The sequence below is a fragment of the Erythrolamprus reginae genome, chromosome 2 (genome assembly GCF_031021105.1).
Source record: "Erythrolamprus reginae isolate rEryReg1 chromosome 2, rEryReg1.hap1, whole genome shotgun sequence".
Lineage (NCBI taxonomy): Eukaryota > Metazoa > Chordata > Lepidosauria > Squamata > Dipsadidae > Erythrolamprus > Erythrolamprus reginae.
The window spans coordinates 296,156,295-296,173,559 of record NC_091951.1 but is presented as its reverse complement, the minus strand read 5'-3'; the positions used below and the strand labels follow the sequence as shown (position 1 = coordinate 296,173,559).

Sequence of the window (17,265 nt, the reverse complement as noted above, 5' to 3'; positions counted from 1 at the left end):
GCACATGGTTTTGTCAACAAGAAGGGAGAAGTGCCAAGGAGCCGTAAATAAGCCTCGCTCTGCCTGACCGATGCCAGGAGGATCTTTCTTTCCCTTGTCACTCCCGCTTCTTTCTTTCTTCTGGACGAGTCCACACAATCGGCTTAACCCAGTTCCTGAAATAGCCTATGGCAGTGCTTCCCAACCTTGACAACTTGAAGATATCTGGACTTCAACTCCCAGAATTCCCCAGCCAGCATTCGCTGGCTGGGGAATTCTGGGAGTTAAAGTCCAGATATCTTCAAGTTGCCAAGGTTGGGAAACACTGGCCTATGGGACCGCCTCGCTTGGCGTGAAGCGGGAAATGATCCCGGGGGATGGAGTGGCTTGGCGACTTAAAATAGTTTTAAAATGGCGGGGGGGCCCAGACACTTAGGCTGTATGGGGCCCCAAAATTCCTGATGGTGGCCCTGCTCGCATGTGGAGCAGCTCGTATCTAGAGGTACTACTGTATTGGTAACGTCTGAAATAGAACTTTGGTAAAACATCTTAATTACAGAGATTCTACCCAATAGTTAGTTCAAATTTATCCCATCTTAATAAGTCTTTTCAAATATCACTCCACAGATTCACAAATATAATTTTATTTATCACATTTATATCCTGCTTTATCATCATTAAAACAAAACTGAAGGTCTGTATTTTCATCAAAATGTATTATTTATCAGTCTATATTGCCAAACATTTCTTGCAGTATTATTGTTGTTAGTTGCGAAATCGTGTTCAACCAGCATCATGTTCATTGTTTTAGAAGATTACCAGTACCAGCTGTTTCACAAAAAGTCCAAAAAGTCCTTGAAATTAAACTTAATTCAAATGAATACCAAAATCAGTTCTTATATATTTTAAAATAGATATTTAATATGGTACCAAATACTTATGCTATGATTTTCCAATGCAACCTCAATTAGCCTTCTCCAAAGTATGCCTGAATGTCAATTGTCTTCTTATGCATATACTATCTGCACAGGGTACTAATGGTACAATGTTATGAAGGAAATATTTGAAACGCATGATGAAACCTGAAGAGTTATTAACCTAAGAATATTACCATATGACATTCTAAATACAGGTTTAACATACTAATTAGAATCAGTTTGCAGCTTTTCATATCATTCAGAGAAAAAATGACATGCTGAAACTTTCCAATAGTACAGAAATACAGGATAATTTCCTAGAATTATGAAAAAGTTCATCCATGAAAGATGATTAGTATATTTCTCTGATACACATTGTATGAGTTTTCTTAGCTGTTAAAAATATCCTCTATCAGCAGCCTTCATGGAATTGAATTTATTAGAATTTATTACATTTGTATGCCGCCCTTCTCTGAAGACTTCATCTGCAAATAAGATAAGTAAAAATACGCAAGTACAGTAATACCTCATGATACGAACTTAATTGGTGCAAGGAGGAGGTTCGTAAGACGAAAGGTTCGTAAGACGAAACATTGTTTCCCATAGGAAACAATGTAAAGTCAATTAATCTGTGCAACCAAACCCCCCCCGCAAAAAAACGGCTTTCGGAGACTGCTGGGAAGCCACGCGGCTGTTTTAAAAGGTGACAGCCGGCCTGGGGGGCTTCCCAGCACCCCCCCGAACCCAGGTTCGGGGTTCGGGGGGTGCTGGGAAGCCCCCCAGGCCGGCTGAGACCTTTTAAAACAGCCGCGTCGCTTCCCAGCTGTCTCCTGAAGCCAAACGCCAAAGCCGAACTTCCGCGTTCGGCTTCGGGAGACAGCTGGGAAGCAGCGCGGCTGTTTTAAAAGGTGACAGCAACCCAGCAACCTCCTGAACCGAACCCGGGGTTCAGAAAAATTTTGCCTCTTCTTATGAACTTTGTTCGAGTTACGAACCGGCGTTCGGGAGGCTTCTGGGAAGCCCCGCCGCCCGGCTGTCACCTTTTAAAGCAGCCGCGCGGCTTCCCAGCAGTCTCCGAACGCCGGTTCGTAACTCGAAAAAAGTTCATAAGAAGAGGCAAAATTTTTCTGAACCCCGGGTTCGTATCACGAGTTGTTCGTAAGACGAGGGGTTCGTATCTTGAGGTACCACTGTATATGGAATAAGCACAAAATAGGTTTTTTTAAACTCAAACTAATAAACCATTTCAGTTGCATCTGATGCTTTCTGCTATATGTCTAAATTGTAAGAAGACTTAAAACGATACAATATGTAATGCAGTGGTACCTCATGATACGAACTTAATTGGTTCCAGGATGAGGTTCGTAAGGTGAAAAGTTCGTAAGAGCAAACAATGTTTCCCATAGGAATCAATGTAAAAGCAAATAATGCGTGCAAATCCTTCAGGAAAATCCCAAACTTTGGAAGGGAGGCGAACAGAGGGCAGGGAGGAGCAGCTAAAGGGGGCGGGTGGAAGAAGCAAGGCTAGGCTAAAGGGTGAATGGGAAGGAAGAAAGGCAAGGGGGGCGCCCCTCCCTTTTCTTTCTTCAAAAGACACTCTTTCAGTGCCTCTGCAAGCACGCTGTTCTCTGCAAAGTCTTTCCCCCTCCAAGCCACCCCTCCCTTTTCTTTCTTCAAAAGACACCCTTTCAGTGCCTGCAAGCACGCTGTTCTCCTACTTTTTTAAATGCAAAGTCTTTCCCCCTCCAAGCCGCCCCTCCCTTTTCTTTCTTCAAAAAAGGGGAAAAAAAGAAACCCCTTCATCCCAGCAGCAGCGGCTTGGGTTCGTAAGGTGAAAATAGTTCAGAAGAAGAGGCAAAAAAATCTTAAACACCGTGTTTGTATCTTGAAAAGTTCGCTAGAAGAGGCGTTTGTAAGATGAGGTACCACTGTATTTTAAAATGATTAATCACCATTAACACTACTGGATGAGGAAACTCTCTCCAGTACAGATAAATAACAAGCTGCATATGCTAGTGATGGCAAACCTATGGCATGCGTGCCACAGGTGGCACGCAGAGCCATATCAGGGGGAACACAAGACATTGCCCTATGTCAGCTCCAGTGTGCATGTGCCCACTGGCCGGCTGATTTTCAGCCTTCCGAAAGCAGGATGGAGTCATTTTCATCTTCCCTAGTCTTTAAAAAAGCCTCCAGAGCCTGTGGATCGCGAAAAATGAACGCAACAGGTCTACCGGAAGTTCAGAAACAAACTTCCGGTTGGACGTTTGCTCACCCAGTCCAGGATTTCTGGGGAGGGTGAAAAATGGCCCAACGGCCCAACTGGACGTTCATTTCCAAAGTTCTGGTTGGGTCGCTGAGTCTATTTTTCACTATTCACATGCTCTGGAAGCTTTCCTGAAGACTGAGGAAGATAAAAATGATTCCCCCCCAGCCCTGGAATTCATTTTTCACCATTCACAGGTTTTGAAAGCTTCAGTGAGCCCTGCGTGTATGTGCGGAAAGGTAGCATGGGGGGATTGTGTGTGCATGTAAGATGGGAAGGCATTACATTATGGGTATGGACACACATACGCGCATTATTGCACATGTGTGGGTCCTTTTGGCACCTGAGCAAAAAAAAAAAAAAAGGTTTGCCATCACTACCCTATGCAATCCAGCATCTTAAGGCTTTCTGGCAGAACCCAGTTCCAATGACCTTATTCAGTTTCAAAAACAATTGTAGTTACTCTAAGCTATATATTTAAACTGAAGAGTCTTTTAAATAGAAAAGTGCATGAAGTGAAAAATCAAAACAACTATTGAACGCTTCTGATTGTCATTACTCTTTGTTCTTATCCCTCCAACAGCTTTCAACTTTTTTTCACCTTTGTTTTATTTTAGTGTACTGAAAAATGGATATTACTGGAGCTCCGAAATCTGGAATGGTTATTTTAAAATGAACTGTATTAAGACAAATCTGCCTTCAGAGAGTGTGGTCATTTCTGCATGCCACCGTCTTCTCACTTATTAAAAATATTAACAAAATGCAGAGGAAAAATAGCACAAAAGATATCCCTGAATAAAAATGTAGTAAGTAGTTGCGCACAACTCTAAACAGCAAGTTATAAGTCAATTTAATAGAGCTAATATACAAAGTAACTATTTAATACAATTGAGCTAACAGTATTAACCATGTCACTTTGGATGCCATTTGCCATCACAATTTCAAAATAGTATCTTATAAGACAGTGGTTCTCAACTTTTCTAATGCTGCGACTCCTTAATACAGTTCCTCATCTTGTGGTGACCCCCAACTATAAGTTTAGCGCCAATTCTTCCAACAGATCTTTAAGCTGATTGGCAAGAGGTCAGAGGGACACCCCCCTGTAAACGCCTGATTGGTTGGATTGTAAAAATATGTTCCAAGATGCCAGAATAGAAGCTTTAGTTGCTAACACCATCGGAAATTTGTCTTTTCCCATGGTCTTAGGCGACCCCTGTGAAATGGTTGTTCGATCCCCAAAGGGGTCCCCACCCCAAGGGTGAGAACCCCTGTTATAAGATATTACATGCAATCCTACCAAAGTAAAATTTACATAGAATAGAGTAGAATAGAGTAGAGTAGAGTAGAATAGAATAGAATTCTTTATTGGCCAACTGTGATAGGTCATACAAGGAATTTGTCTTTTGTGCATATGCTCTCAGTGCACATAAAGAAAGATAAAATACATTAATGAAGAATAATAAGATACAACACAGTGATAGTAATAGGTTACTAATAAGCTATCAATCGTACTAGGAAACAAAACAATATATAGTGATCCCTCGATTTTCGCGGCTTTAAACTTCGCGAAACGCTATACCACGGTTTTTCAAAAAATATTAATTAAAAAATACTCCACGGTTTTTTTGCTATACCACGGTTTTTCCCACCCGATGACGTCATACGTCATCACCAAGAGTCACTTCTCTGTCTCTTTCTCTTTCTTTCCTGTCATTCTCTGCTTCAATCATTTTCTCATTTCTCTTTTTTTCTCCCCTTTTTTCTATCATTTCTCTCTCTCTTCCTTCCACTCTTCTCTCTCTCTCTTTCTTCCTCTCTCACTCTCTTCCTTCCTTTCTCATCTTTCTTTCTCTCTCTCTTTCTCTATCTTGCTTCTTCCTCTCTCACACTCTCTTCCTCCCTCTCTCATCTCTTTCTTTCTTTCTCTCTCTTTATCTATCTCTCTCCCTCTTGCTCTCGAGCGGCGAGCGAGCGGCCGAGCAGGCGGGTGGCCGGGCGAACGGCAGGCGAGCAGCAGGTGCTGGGGGGGCGGGCGAACGGCGGGCGGGCGGGGGCGGGTGCAGCCGACATTCAAAGCAATCTTTGTCGGCTTCCGCACTTTCGTCGCTCCCCGCCTCCACCTGCAAGCCCTTGCGCGGCCATGGAAAAAGGGCGCGCATGCGCAGATGGTGTTTTTACTTCCGTACCACTATACCGCAGAAAATCGATTATCACGGGAGGTCTTGGAATGTAACCCCCGCGATAATCGAGGGATTACTGTAAACTGTAAAGATACAAGCAACATGGTTATACTCATAAATGGGAAGAGATAGATACTAGGAAGGATGGAGATAATAGTGTCTTAGTAAATAATTTGACAGTGTTGTGGGATTTAGCAGAGTGAAGGCATTCAGGAAAAAGCTGTCCTTATGTCTAGCTGTTCTGATGTGCAGTGCCCTATAGTGTCCTTTCGAGGGTAGAAGTTGAAACAATTTATGTACAGGATGTGAAGGTCTGTAGATATTTTCACAGCCTCTTTTTGACCAGTGCAGTATACAGGTCCTCAATGGAAGGCAATTGTTTTTTCTGCAGTTCTAATTATTAGTTGAAGTCTATGTCAGTCTTCTTTGGTTGCAGAGCCAAACTAGACAGTTACAGAGGTGCAGATGACACTCTATAAATTCCTCTGTAGAACTGAATCAGCAACTCCTTGGGCAGTTTGAGCTGAGTTGGTGCAGAAATAACTGGTATTTTTAATTCGTTATACAATCCAGACTATTATTACACTAAGATATTTTGGAAATAAATTGTCTCTTCCAGATTTATAACCTATTTTTTGGGGAGAGGTTTTTCATTGTCTTCTTTCTTGGGAGAAAAGAGTAACTTGACCAAATAATCCAGCTGGCTTCTATCTAAAACAGAATTAGTCTCCTAGTGTCCAGCCCATGGTTTTGGTTTTTCGCTTATACATCTACCTTATATGGATTATTCTAAAATAAGTATATAACTATTATCATTTTAATACATAGCACATTTAATTCAAAAGGAGGCAACTATGAATTTAAGACAACCTCCCAAAACAATAAATATTAAAAATATTGTGCAATGCCCTTTTTCTTTCCTTTTCCATCCAGGTTTCCCAACTTGAGGTGAAACTAATTTTGATATTTCCCATTGAAATATCACCCTCAAACATGACTGCATGTGTGTTTGTATGCGCATGCACCAACTCCAATGTATGTTCAAAATGTAACAAAATATAACAAAAATGTGATCAAATCTGAGCTATTAACTAATGATTAAAATTAACTCTGTGAATATAAAATCAACCAATCTCTCCTTTGCAACCAAAACAGAAAATTAACAATACAAAAATAGGAGGATGTGGTTAATGGTAACTAGATACAAAAAGGCATTGTGGAAAAGCAAACATATCTCTAAAGCAGTTGCTAATATTCAAACTAATCTCTGAAAGTATAAATACTTTTCAGCAGTCATGTCTGTTGCCATTTGCTCCTGCAATCCTCTCTGTTAACACAGTAAGTTACTTTCTACTGGTTAAATATGGTAGATAACCAAGGGTGGGTTCTAATTTACCTCGCTGTCAGAAAAATACCCCCAAAGCCAACACAAAGAACCCTGGAAAAGTTTTGTCAAGTTGGAAACTTGGCTTCTGCGCATGCACAGAAGAAAAAACAAAATTCCACCTCCCGCCCCCCAAATTGTTTTTTAAAAAAGATGGCGGCCTCCACAGACCGACACTGACTGATCCAGTTCCATGACATCATCGTGATGTCACCAGCAGATTGTTACTGGTTCGGGCAAACCAGTCCGAACTAGGAGGAATTCACCTCTGTAGATAACAAATTGAATTGCCATCTAAGATCTTTTGAGACTAATTCTGGTTGCAATTCAGTAGTGGGTTCCGAATTAGTTTGCCAGCGGTTCACATGTACACAAGTGATGCTTCTGTGCATGTGCAGAAGGGTCCTGGGCAGGTGGGCAGAGTCTCCCTCTGCCACTACCGGTTCTAAGAACCGGTCCCAACTGGGAGCAACTTGCCACTGGTGAAATTGGCATATACGTGAAAAAGAAAGTATGTCCTCTTTGAGTTCTATGTATATAGTGTAATATGTCATGTTATTCATCTAAGGTAGAATTTACCTATTTTTAAAAATTGCTAAAGACCAGATGGTGTTTACTATGTTCCGATATGTAAAACTGTAGAATTCAAAGAGGGTGCACTTTCCCCCTCCTGGCTGTATTTTAATGGCAAACAGTAAAAGGATACTATCATCGGGTATCATCAGAGCCACGGTGGCGCAGTGGTTAGAGTGCCGTACTGCAGGCTACTTTTGCTGATCACACACTGCCAGCAGTTTGGCAGACTGAATCTCACCAGGCTCAAGGTTGACTCAGCCTTCCATCCTTCCAAGGTTGGTAAAATGAACACCCAGATTGTTGGAGGCAATGTTCTGACTTAGAGAGGGCTATAAAGCACTATGAAACGGTATATAAGTCTAAGTGCTATTCCTATTGCTATTAGGTAATCTGAAAGCATCCCTTAACTCCTACCCCATGCAATCAAATTATGGAACTCAAGAAAAGCATTAAACCATGGAATGAAATGTAGATGGCCAACCAGCAGCTGATGTTTCCTTGAAAGGCATCAAGTTTGTTAGTATTGACTATTTATACTGTCCTAACTTTTCTTATAAAGGTAGCATGTTTACCATTTAGAGTCAGCCACAATTTAAAAGCAACCAAACGTAGTACAGTGGAACCCCGACATAAGAGCTGCTCTACTTAAGAGCAACTCGAGATAAGAGCTGGGAGGGGAGAGATATTTTTGTTCTACTTACAAGCCCAAATTCGAGATACAAGCGCCAAGGAGCTGTCTCCTGAAGCCAAACGCTAACTTCCGCGTTCGGCTTCAGGAGACAGCTGCGAAGCGGCGCGCATGTTTTAAAAGGTTGCAGCCGGCCTGGGGGGCTCGGGGGGGTGCTTGCAGCTTTCTTTCTTGCTCTTTTTCTTTCTCTCTTTTACCTTCCCTTCCTCTATTTCTTCTTTTCTTTCTCCTTCCCACCTTCTTCCCTCCCTCCCTCCCTTCACTCATTCCTCTCTTACTCTCCCCTTTCATAAGTTTCCTTGCTTCCTTCCTCTGTTCCTGTCCCTTCCCCCTTTCTTTCTTTCTTTCTTTCTTGCTCTTTTTCTTTCTCTCTTTTACCTTCCCTTCCTCTATTTCTTCTTTTCTTTCTCCTTCCCACCTTCTTCCCTCCCTCCCTCCCTTCACTCATTCCTCTCTTACTCTCCCCTTTCATAAGTTTCCTTGCTTCCTTCCTCTGTTCCTGTCCCTTCCCTCTTTCCTTCCTTCCTTCCCACCCTCCGTCCATTCATTCACCCATTCCTCTCTTGATCGCTTAAAGCCGGTCCCTGGTGCAAAAAGGGTTGGGGACCTCTGTCCTACAGGATTGGGTGGCAGAGAAGTTGAACATATGTAAATTTAAAAGTTTAAGAAAGTTTACAAGTTAAGTGAAAGAAACTTCATTATTCATTTATATGTACATGTACATTTCTTCATTAAAAACATGTCTTTCTGCATAATTTAGACTAACTTTGTGAGCTTTTTGAGGGCTGGAACCAATTAAAATTATTTACATTAATTCCTATGGGGAAAAGTCGTTCGAGATAAGAGCTGCTCGACTTAAGAGCCCAGGTCCGGAACAAATTAAACTCGTATCTCGAGGTACCACTGTAAATTGATAAAGTTACATAACGTTTACCATCTTTTTATTAGGAGTTTGGGAATAGAGAATAATCTGCTCTGACATGTACTGGGCAGCGCAGTAATCTATTTATAGTGTTTTAATTTAATTATATGCAAGACTGGAATTCTTTACAACTTTATGAAATTTTATTGGAAGGTATGCTTCCTCTGCTTCTACATATTGTTTTAAAAATCAGAATCGTTTGATTAAATTGGACCATCATAAACGAGGCCAATTTTAAAAGGAATGCTTAATTAACACAGATTTTATTTGAAAACAGCATAAGAGATGAATTAAACTTTGAGTAACAGCAAAAAATAAAATTTAAAATATCAATCAATGAATCAAAGAAGCGTGCCTATCATTTGAAAATATTTATATTTGAACTGTGGAGTTCTTGGTATTGAGTTTGGTTATTAGCTTGCAGATGCTTCATTACCTGAATAGGTAATATCCTCAGTGTTGATATTACAGAGCATGTTATATATACCTATTATTGTGGACTGTTCAGTCCAGAAAAGAATGTAAAACCATGGCTTACTGAAATACAGTGATCCCCCGATCATCGCGAGGGTTCCGTTCCAAGACCCCTCGCGATAATCGATTTTTCGGGATGTAGTGGTGCGGAAGTAAAAACACCATCTGCGCATGCGCACCCCTTTTTCCATGACCGCGCATGCGCAGATGGTGTTTTTACTTCCGCACCTGGGAAGACCCAGCAGCTGAGGAGCCGCCTGCCTGCCCGCTTGTCCACTGCTTTTCCGCCCGCCGCTTGTCCGCTTGTCCGGCCGCCGCTTTTCCGGCCGCCGCTTTTCCGCTTGTCCGGCCGCCGCTTTTCTTGTCCACCCGCCGCTTGTCCGGCCGCTGCTTGTCCGGCCGCTGCTTGTCCGCCGCTTTTCTTGTCCACCCGCCGCTTGTCCGGCCGCCGCTTGTCCGCCGCTCTGGGAGTTGAAGACCCAGGGAAGGTTCCTTCGGCCGCCCACCAGCTGATCTGCTCGGCAGCGCAGTAGCAGCGAGGAGCACGAAGATGGGGTTTCCCTGTTGCCCACGCAAAGGGGAAACCCCATCTTCGGCTCCTCGCTGCTACTGCGCTGCCGAGCAGATCAGCTGGTGGGCGGCCGAAGGAACCTTCCCTGGGTGCCGCCCGCCGCTCGAGAGCAAGAGGGGGAGAGATAGAGAAAGAGAGAGAAGGAAAGAGATGAGAGAGGGAGGAAGAGAGTGTGAGAGAGGAAGAAGCAAGATAGAGAAAGAGAGAGAGAAAGAAAGATGAGAAAGGAAGGGAGTGACGTCATCGGGTGGAAAAATCGCGATATAGCGTTTCGCAAAGCTCGAGATCGCGAAACTCGGGGGATCACTGTATATAAATCTAGTGATAATGATTTTAAGCCAAGGTTAACAATGCTCAGTACTATATAAGGTCAGCTATGGCGATTTAAGCAATGAACTCTGGTTAAACTAAGTTTCACATAAACTGTGAAAAAAAGGAAAGGCCAACATATTATTGACTATTAAAAGAATGACAAACAAGCTCTGCAATTTAAAAGGACAGTGTATTTATGACTTTTAATTTCTATAAAACCTGTTCCTACTTAATGGTTTATAGATCTTTGTTTTTATGCCACATTTTAACAAGTAGAAACATGCCTTGCAAAGTCTTAGAGTACATAATTTATTTTTTCAACCCTGAAGTGCATTTCTCAACTGAAGCTATCTATACAGTCTCCTGACTAATATCTGTTCTGCTTCTTGGCTAATGAAACAAAGTGCTTTTCATGATTTTCACACAATAGGATTACTTAAAGATTGGGTGTTGTCCTACCTATCTTTTCCAGAAATTGGTGGAAATAATAGAAAACAATGTTGCTCTAGTTCAGTGTGTTTGTGTGTACTGTATATAAAAACTTTGGAAATTCTTAGCCTTTTCCATTTATTGGATCGCTAAGATTATTTTTAAATAAGAAGCTTCCATTTCATCTGACTTATTTTTTTTGCTGGTTAAAAATTAACATAAAATGATTCAAATTTTAAGCAGGTTTTTCATATTGTTTCTATTTTTTATTTTTTTTGCTACAAAAAAAGGGAGAAATCACAATGGCTCATATGTTCTAGAAGTATTCAAAATAACAGTTCCATTGGTTTGCTACTGTTCCATTACTATTTGTATGTAAAACAATCAAAAGGAAGAAATTTAAAACAGATACTATTTGAATTCATTATAAACTCCCAGAAGAGCAAATGAAACAAGAAAATAAATGACAATGCCATTCATATGGACAATGAATAAGCAATAAAGAAGAATGAATTACTTAAGCAATAAAGAAGAATTCTTATACAGCACTTAGATTGAAAAAGCAATCCTGAGTATCAGTATCAGTGGTTTTCCCACAGTACTGTAAATAGTGCAAATACAAATTACACTAGTGTAAATACAAATTGCTTGATTTACATATGAGATCCATGTATGCAAATGTTTTTGTCCATTTAGCTTGTGGGGACCAAAAGCCAGAATATGTTTACTCCTGTCTTTTTATATGGCAGTCTGAAGTGTTAATAGGCTACAATCAACAAGTATTTAAATATAGACTTTCTGCATACAGACAAATATTGGTATACAAAGCCAGGAATTGCCCAAATTATACAGTTGAAGTAAAAGGTTGTACAGAAAGAGATAATTGAGCCAGGAATGCTTTGTATCAATTTGTTTCAATTTTTTTTTAATTGTAAAAGATAATTTCCATGAACAGAGACACGCATTTGGAATACTGTAATATGCTGGTTTTCAATATTGCTATGAAATGTATTCAGCTATCTATAGTGAAACATTTTTCTATCAGCATTGTGTCTATGAATTTTTCTGTCTTGCTTAATGTGTAAAAAAAATATTTTTCTGCCCCAGATTTATCCCTCTCTTCTTAAAAGAGTTCATTCTTTAATTTCATTATTATTCTGATTTATTCTAATTCCTGTATCATATTAGTTGCACCAAGAATTATCATCCAGTTAGAAATAGTTAGCCTGATATTTGATATTTATAAAGTAACAATAATGATTTTGATATGCACATTCATTACATTGTTAAAAATGTATTTTCTTCACCAAAGTGCTAACTATAGCCAATTCCTTTAGTTTCCTTTAATAATCATGGGAGTCCTATCTCCCTATGGCCAAGTACACGCAATTAAAAGCTACAAGAAAATGGTACTGGGGGAGGAGAAGAAAAAATAACAGCACAAATTAGCTAAAAGGCAAAAAGAGAAAAGCAGAGGAGAGAGCTCATTACATTTTCTCAAAAACCAGACAAAAATACAAAGATAACATTAGAAAACATTGGCAGATGACTGAAGAATAAACTCTAATGGTTCAGCACTATATATGCCATGAACTCTATTTATTTGTTTTTTAAATCCTTTATTATTCTAGAAATAACTCAAAGCAGTGAAGATACTTATACTCCTTTCTCCTATTTTTCCCAGGAGGAGGGAAGTTGGACCAAGAGAGAGTGACTAGTGCAAAGTCAACCACCCAGCTTTCATGACTAAGGTGGGACTAGAAGTCAGTCTCCTAGTTTCTAGGCCAGCACCTTAACCACCATATGCAATGCAGCAAAGATTTTGACTTCAATCTCCACTCCAGTATTAAAAATATAGCAGAAACCAATCATTGCATATGATGCTAAAAAAAGAGTTTACTCATACCAATGATATGCTGAGTGACTCCAATATAAGATAGGTTGGTTTTGAATTACTGTACCTATTTTACTTAACATAATATGAATAAAATACTATTTCTGCATTGAGCATCAGTATTTTTCTATCTCCAATTTAACATTATTTCTTTAGTTGCAACAAATACTGATAAAAGTAGAAATGGGTTGTTTCTGTACGTACTAGGACTATCCTAAAATGAAGATTTTATTCCAGAAAGGTGCTCAAGCTTGAACATAGCACTTGCCCACAACTCTTAACAGCAATGTGGATAGTCTCGTATGCATATTTTTGTGCTGTCACGTGATCATAGCAGAGAATGCAGACACTTTTATTTCAAGTGATGAGACAGAAACAATATTTATACCACCAAGTAATTACTATTGCATACTATTACTATTCTCATTGTTCCTATCTCCCATCTCCTCCCACTTATGACTGTATGACTGTAACTTGCTTGAATACTTACAATTTATATTGATATTGATTGTTTCCTGATGGCTTATTTGTAGGGTATGAAAATAATTAAATGTTGTATCTCATGATTTTTAACAAATGTATACTTTCTTTTATATACACTGAGAACATTAGGCACCAATGACAAATTCCTTGTGTGTCCAATCACACTTGGCCAGTAAAGAATTCTATTCTATTCTGGAATCAAAACCATAGCATCACAAAATTGTGTGTATTTATTATACATTTTTTCAAAATATGCCAAAACCATCAAATCAAGTCAAACCAATCTTTATTACTATTTCACACCATTAATGAAAAAAATCAACTAACATGATCATCTACTTATAATAGTACTTGCTACTGCTGTAATAATCTTCATTGGTATAAATCCTAATTCTAACATAAATATATAATTAGTTTTGGGACTCAATTCTGAAGCTGAAATAATATCTGTACCAGAATCAATTATACACAATATAGAAGACACAAATCCAACATTTTGTGATACACCATGACACAAACAACTATTAATGCCATCAAAATCATAGTATTGTACTGTGCTGAAGCAAGTAATCTCAGTATGACATACACATTTAGGATTCCACATCAGATGTAACTTCTTATATTAAAGACTACTGACATGATATACAATATGGTTGCAATCAATTTGAATGTTATCTGAAATGAATGTGCACTAAGGCCAATTTTTAGTTTCTAAACTACTTTACATGATATTTTTAAGATATTACAAATCTTTAAAAATGGGAAATACTTTCATGAACTATGAGAGATAGAAAATTATCAAATGACTAATGTAGTATATCAGCAGCAAGAACAAGCAGAAAGGAGTGTTAGCAAGAAATCTGAACCACAATAATCACACTCAGCAAAGTACAGATGATTTAATGCTGACCAGAGAAGTTTGAGAAACTGCCAGGTTTCATTCAAAGCTTACAATTAGTTTTGATTACAAAGTAAAACTTAAATGACAAATGCATGATGTCAAACTATCACTAAATCATCCCCTTTCCTAACACTACTTCTCCTCTTTTTGCTAATTTTGGACAGGATGCCAGTTTATTTCATTGGATTCTTTACAAGTTTGTGCCTTCACAGTTTCCTCTGAACTTAATGAGCACTTCTATCTATAAATCAATCTTCCCCAACCTGGGACTTTATAGATGTGTAAGGATCACAATTTCCAGCTATTAGCACCAATACATCTGGAAGATAGAAAATACCTTCTAATGTGGAATTATTTATTTGTACATACTAGGGGAGGAAAGGAAGATTGCAGATCCAAAACTGATCATTTGAACATTATTTTGAATTTCATCCAGTAGGTATTCTTTGGTATTTTAGTTGGCAGACTAGAAGAGGTAAAACAACACAAGGCCTGATCTATGCAACTTTTACTTGGGAATAGTTGGACTAACTCCTACAAACACATAACTTTAACACTGGTCATAAAACAACCTCGAGCATTCAGAAACTTGACAGGGAACAAAACATACAGCTGTAGTAACTAAAATAAACAGTTCAGTTCTTATCACCAAGAAAGAACCATCCCATGCCAGGACTTAGCCTTTTGGAAAAAGTAAGTCAAGTAAAATGCCTGAATGTACTTTAATATAGCCAGTTGGTAATGAGACTTCTGGGCAGAATATTTGTTTTATACTCTTAAATTAAAACAAAATGCCACCAGCTTGATTTCGCCTAGGATCTCCATCCTTCTTACCTACTGCAGAATGGAATGCTTGCTGTGTGGAAAACGGTGAAGGGGGTGGCTGGGTGGGATTCCTTACAGCAGAGTGCTAAACGGAGAAATCTCCTTGCAGTTGCAACAATTTCCCTTCTAACGCTTAACCCCTTGGCAACTCTTATTTCGGATCACTTCCTGAGTAGCCCTTACACGTCGGGATTAACGTCCGTACGCATCCATTAATTTTTAACTCCAAAGCGGATGCCAAAAAGGAGAGACAACTCTGTTCTGAAAACAAAATCCAAGCAGCGTGAAAAAATTTAAGGACATAAAAGCCTCTTACCTCGCTCAGTTCAGCAGAGTCATTTCCATATTTCATAGCAACTCCAGTATTCATGATTAGACTTTCACCGGGGCTTGACTGCTGTCTGTGGATGTTAAAGGTTTTTGGTTTTTTTTAACGCTCCAGAAAATTCAATACCCCCTTCGCATCAGAGCTTCTTTTTTTTCCCGTCTTGCACTTTTTTTTGCACTAGACAGCCATTTTCGCGGAACATTTAGACCCCCCCCAAGAAATTAATAATGCAGAGTCTGTCTAAACAGAGACAAAAAGAAATCTGCCTGCCGTTCGTGGCTGCAAGACACTCATTAAAAATACTGCAGAGCGCTCCGCCAGACGGGAGTGCAAGCAGGATGGTAAAAAAATAAAATAAATAAAAATCTTCTGGCTGCTAAAATAGCCGCGATTCAGTTTCGTGCCTTCATTCTTTTCCTGCTTCAGTTAGCACCGAAAGAAAGGCAGTTCAAGACACTTGGGAATTGTTTACGGAGCTTCGAACCGACTCTTAGATCCTACTCAGAGGTGAAGGAGAGAGAACAGGGCGCAGACGTAGCGCGCTGCTCCCGCTAAAGTTTCCCCTTCAAGGGAGCCTGGAGTTGTAAGTGGTTTATGATCAAATACAGCTGTCTAGCTGCTGGCTACAGGGTGCCTGGAAGAGGCGGTACTAAAGGGAGGAGGGGTAGTGGGGGGGGGGGGGAGGAAGGAAGCAGAACACATGCTCCGGAGAGCTTACTTTAGAATTGCAGGCATCCTTCCAGAGTTTTTGTGTGCTGTGTGCACCCAAAAATCACGGCGTTCCAAAGTTCAAAGCCACAACAAAAGAGGGGGGGGGACCCCCTTACATAGGTAACTTTGATGACTGACCTTCTCTTTGTTACACCGAACTTTTTCACAAAAGTAACTTTGCATACCACAAAAGTTAAAAAAGCAAATACCTTTTTAAAAAGTCATGCATACCATTACCACTGGTTTTTCAGTACAATTGAAAATTAAAAACATTTCTAAAACGCCGTAAGTTTTAAAAATTAGGGAGCAAGCCAACAGTAAAACAGTGAAGTGTTGGAATTCAAAAACTGTCTTTGTACAAATCAGAATTTTTATAGAAATCTCCCTACTATTTTCTTAACAGAAATTCAGAAAGTTTTTTTCCAAAGGGGAATGTAACAAAAGGATAAAACTACAGAAAAGAAAATTTGAGCAATCAAAAGGAAAAAAAAATCAACGATTAGATCTTTTATGGTTTTAATAAATAGAGCTGTTTAACTTTAAGGCAGTTGTCAAGGACCAACAGCTACAAAATAAAATCAGCATCATACTTTGTTTTAAAAGGAGATTATGACCCACACCCACCTCCTGCTTAATGTAACAGTTCAAAAAGTGTAAACCTGGGTGTGTCCCTAATTTTTGCTGCGGTGTAATAAATATTGCAAAAGACGCTGAAAAGTGCTGCATGAGTTTTCTTCTTGAACAAATAAAGAACAATTTAATTTCCTACATTCTATCACAGATCTCTTCCAAAAAACCAGCAAAAACAAATTAATATGACATTTGTTATCTGCTAAAGTGTTTCTAACTTTGTTACTGGAAGGGTTATTGTTGATCAAAAATTGCTCCTAGGTATCAATTTTCTTAAAAAACCTTAGTATCTTTTGTATATAGCTAAGAAATTATATGGCAGTTTAGAGGTTAATTAGTTTTCAGTCTGATATCACATGGATACAAATCCAATAAATAAATAAATAAATAAATTATTATCTCTTAATAATATAACATTGAGAATGAATATTGAACCATCACCCTTAAGAAACCCTGCTGATATAAAACTCTTGTGCATATCTCTTAACAGAATAATTTATTCCATTTTATAAACAGCACTAGCCCTACTTTTTAAAATAGTTATTATTACCTATATCTTCTTGGGAACAATAAATATTATTTTCAAAACCTAAGGTGCCTGTTACTATTGGTATTATCTTTGCTTACTTTTGTCATAGTTGTTCTACTTCTATTTGCAGTTCTTTGAAGGTTGTGATTTTCTCCAGTTTTCTGTCCAGTTCTTTCATTAGGAATACATAACAGAGGTGCATTCTGCTACAAGTTCTTTCATTCTGAATATATTTTATTTTATTTTATTTATTTGTTTTGTCAAGT

At 39.1% G+C, this 17,265-nt stretch overlaps 1 protein-coding gene across 2 annotated transcripts in view; it reads right to left on the bottom strand.

Moving 5' to 3' along the window:
* Positions 1-17,265, bottom strand: part of MCC (MCC regulator of WNT signaling pathway) — a 227,216-nt gene that overhangs the window by 172,375 nt on the left and 37,576 nt on the right. Inside the window, exon 1 of one of the 2 annotated variants that reach the window (XM_070742894.1) lies at positions 15,118-15,705. The exons of the other annotated variant lie outside the window; for it this stretch is intronic. Coding sequence (XP_070598995.1) covers positions 15,118-15,171 — 54 coding nt within the window. The 5' untranslated portion in view covers positions 15,172-15,705. Of the gene's footprint in view, positions 1-15,117; positions 15,706-17,265 lie in introns of those variants that run through there. 2 annotated transcript variants of the gene reach the window in all.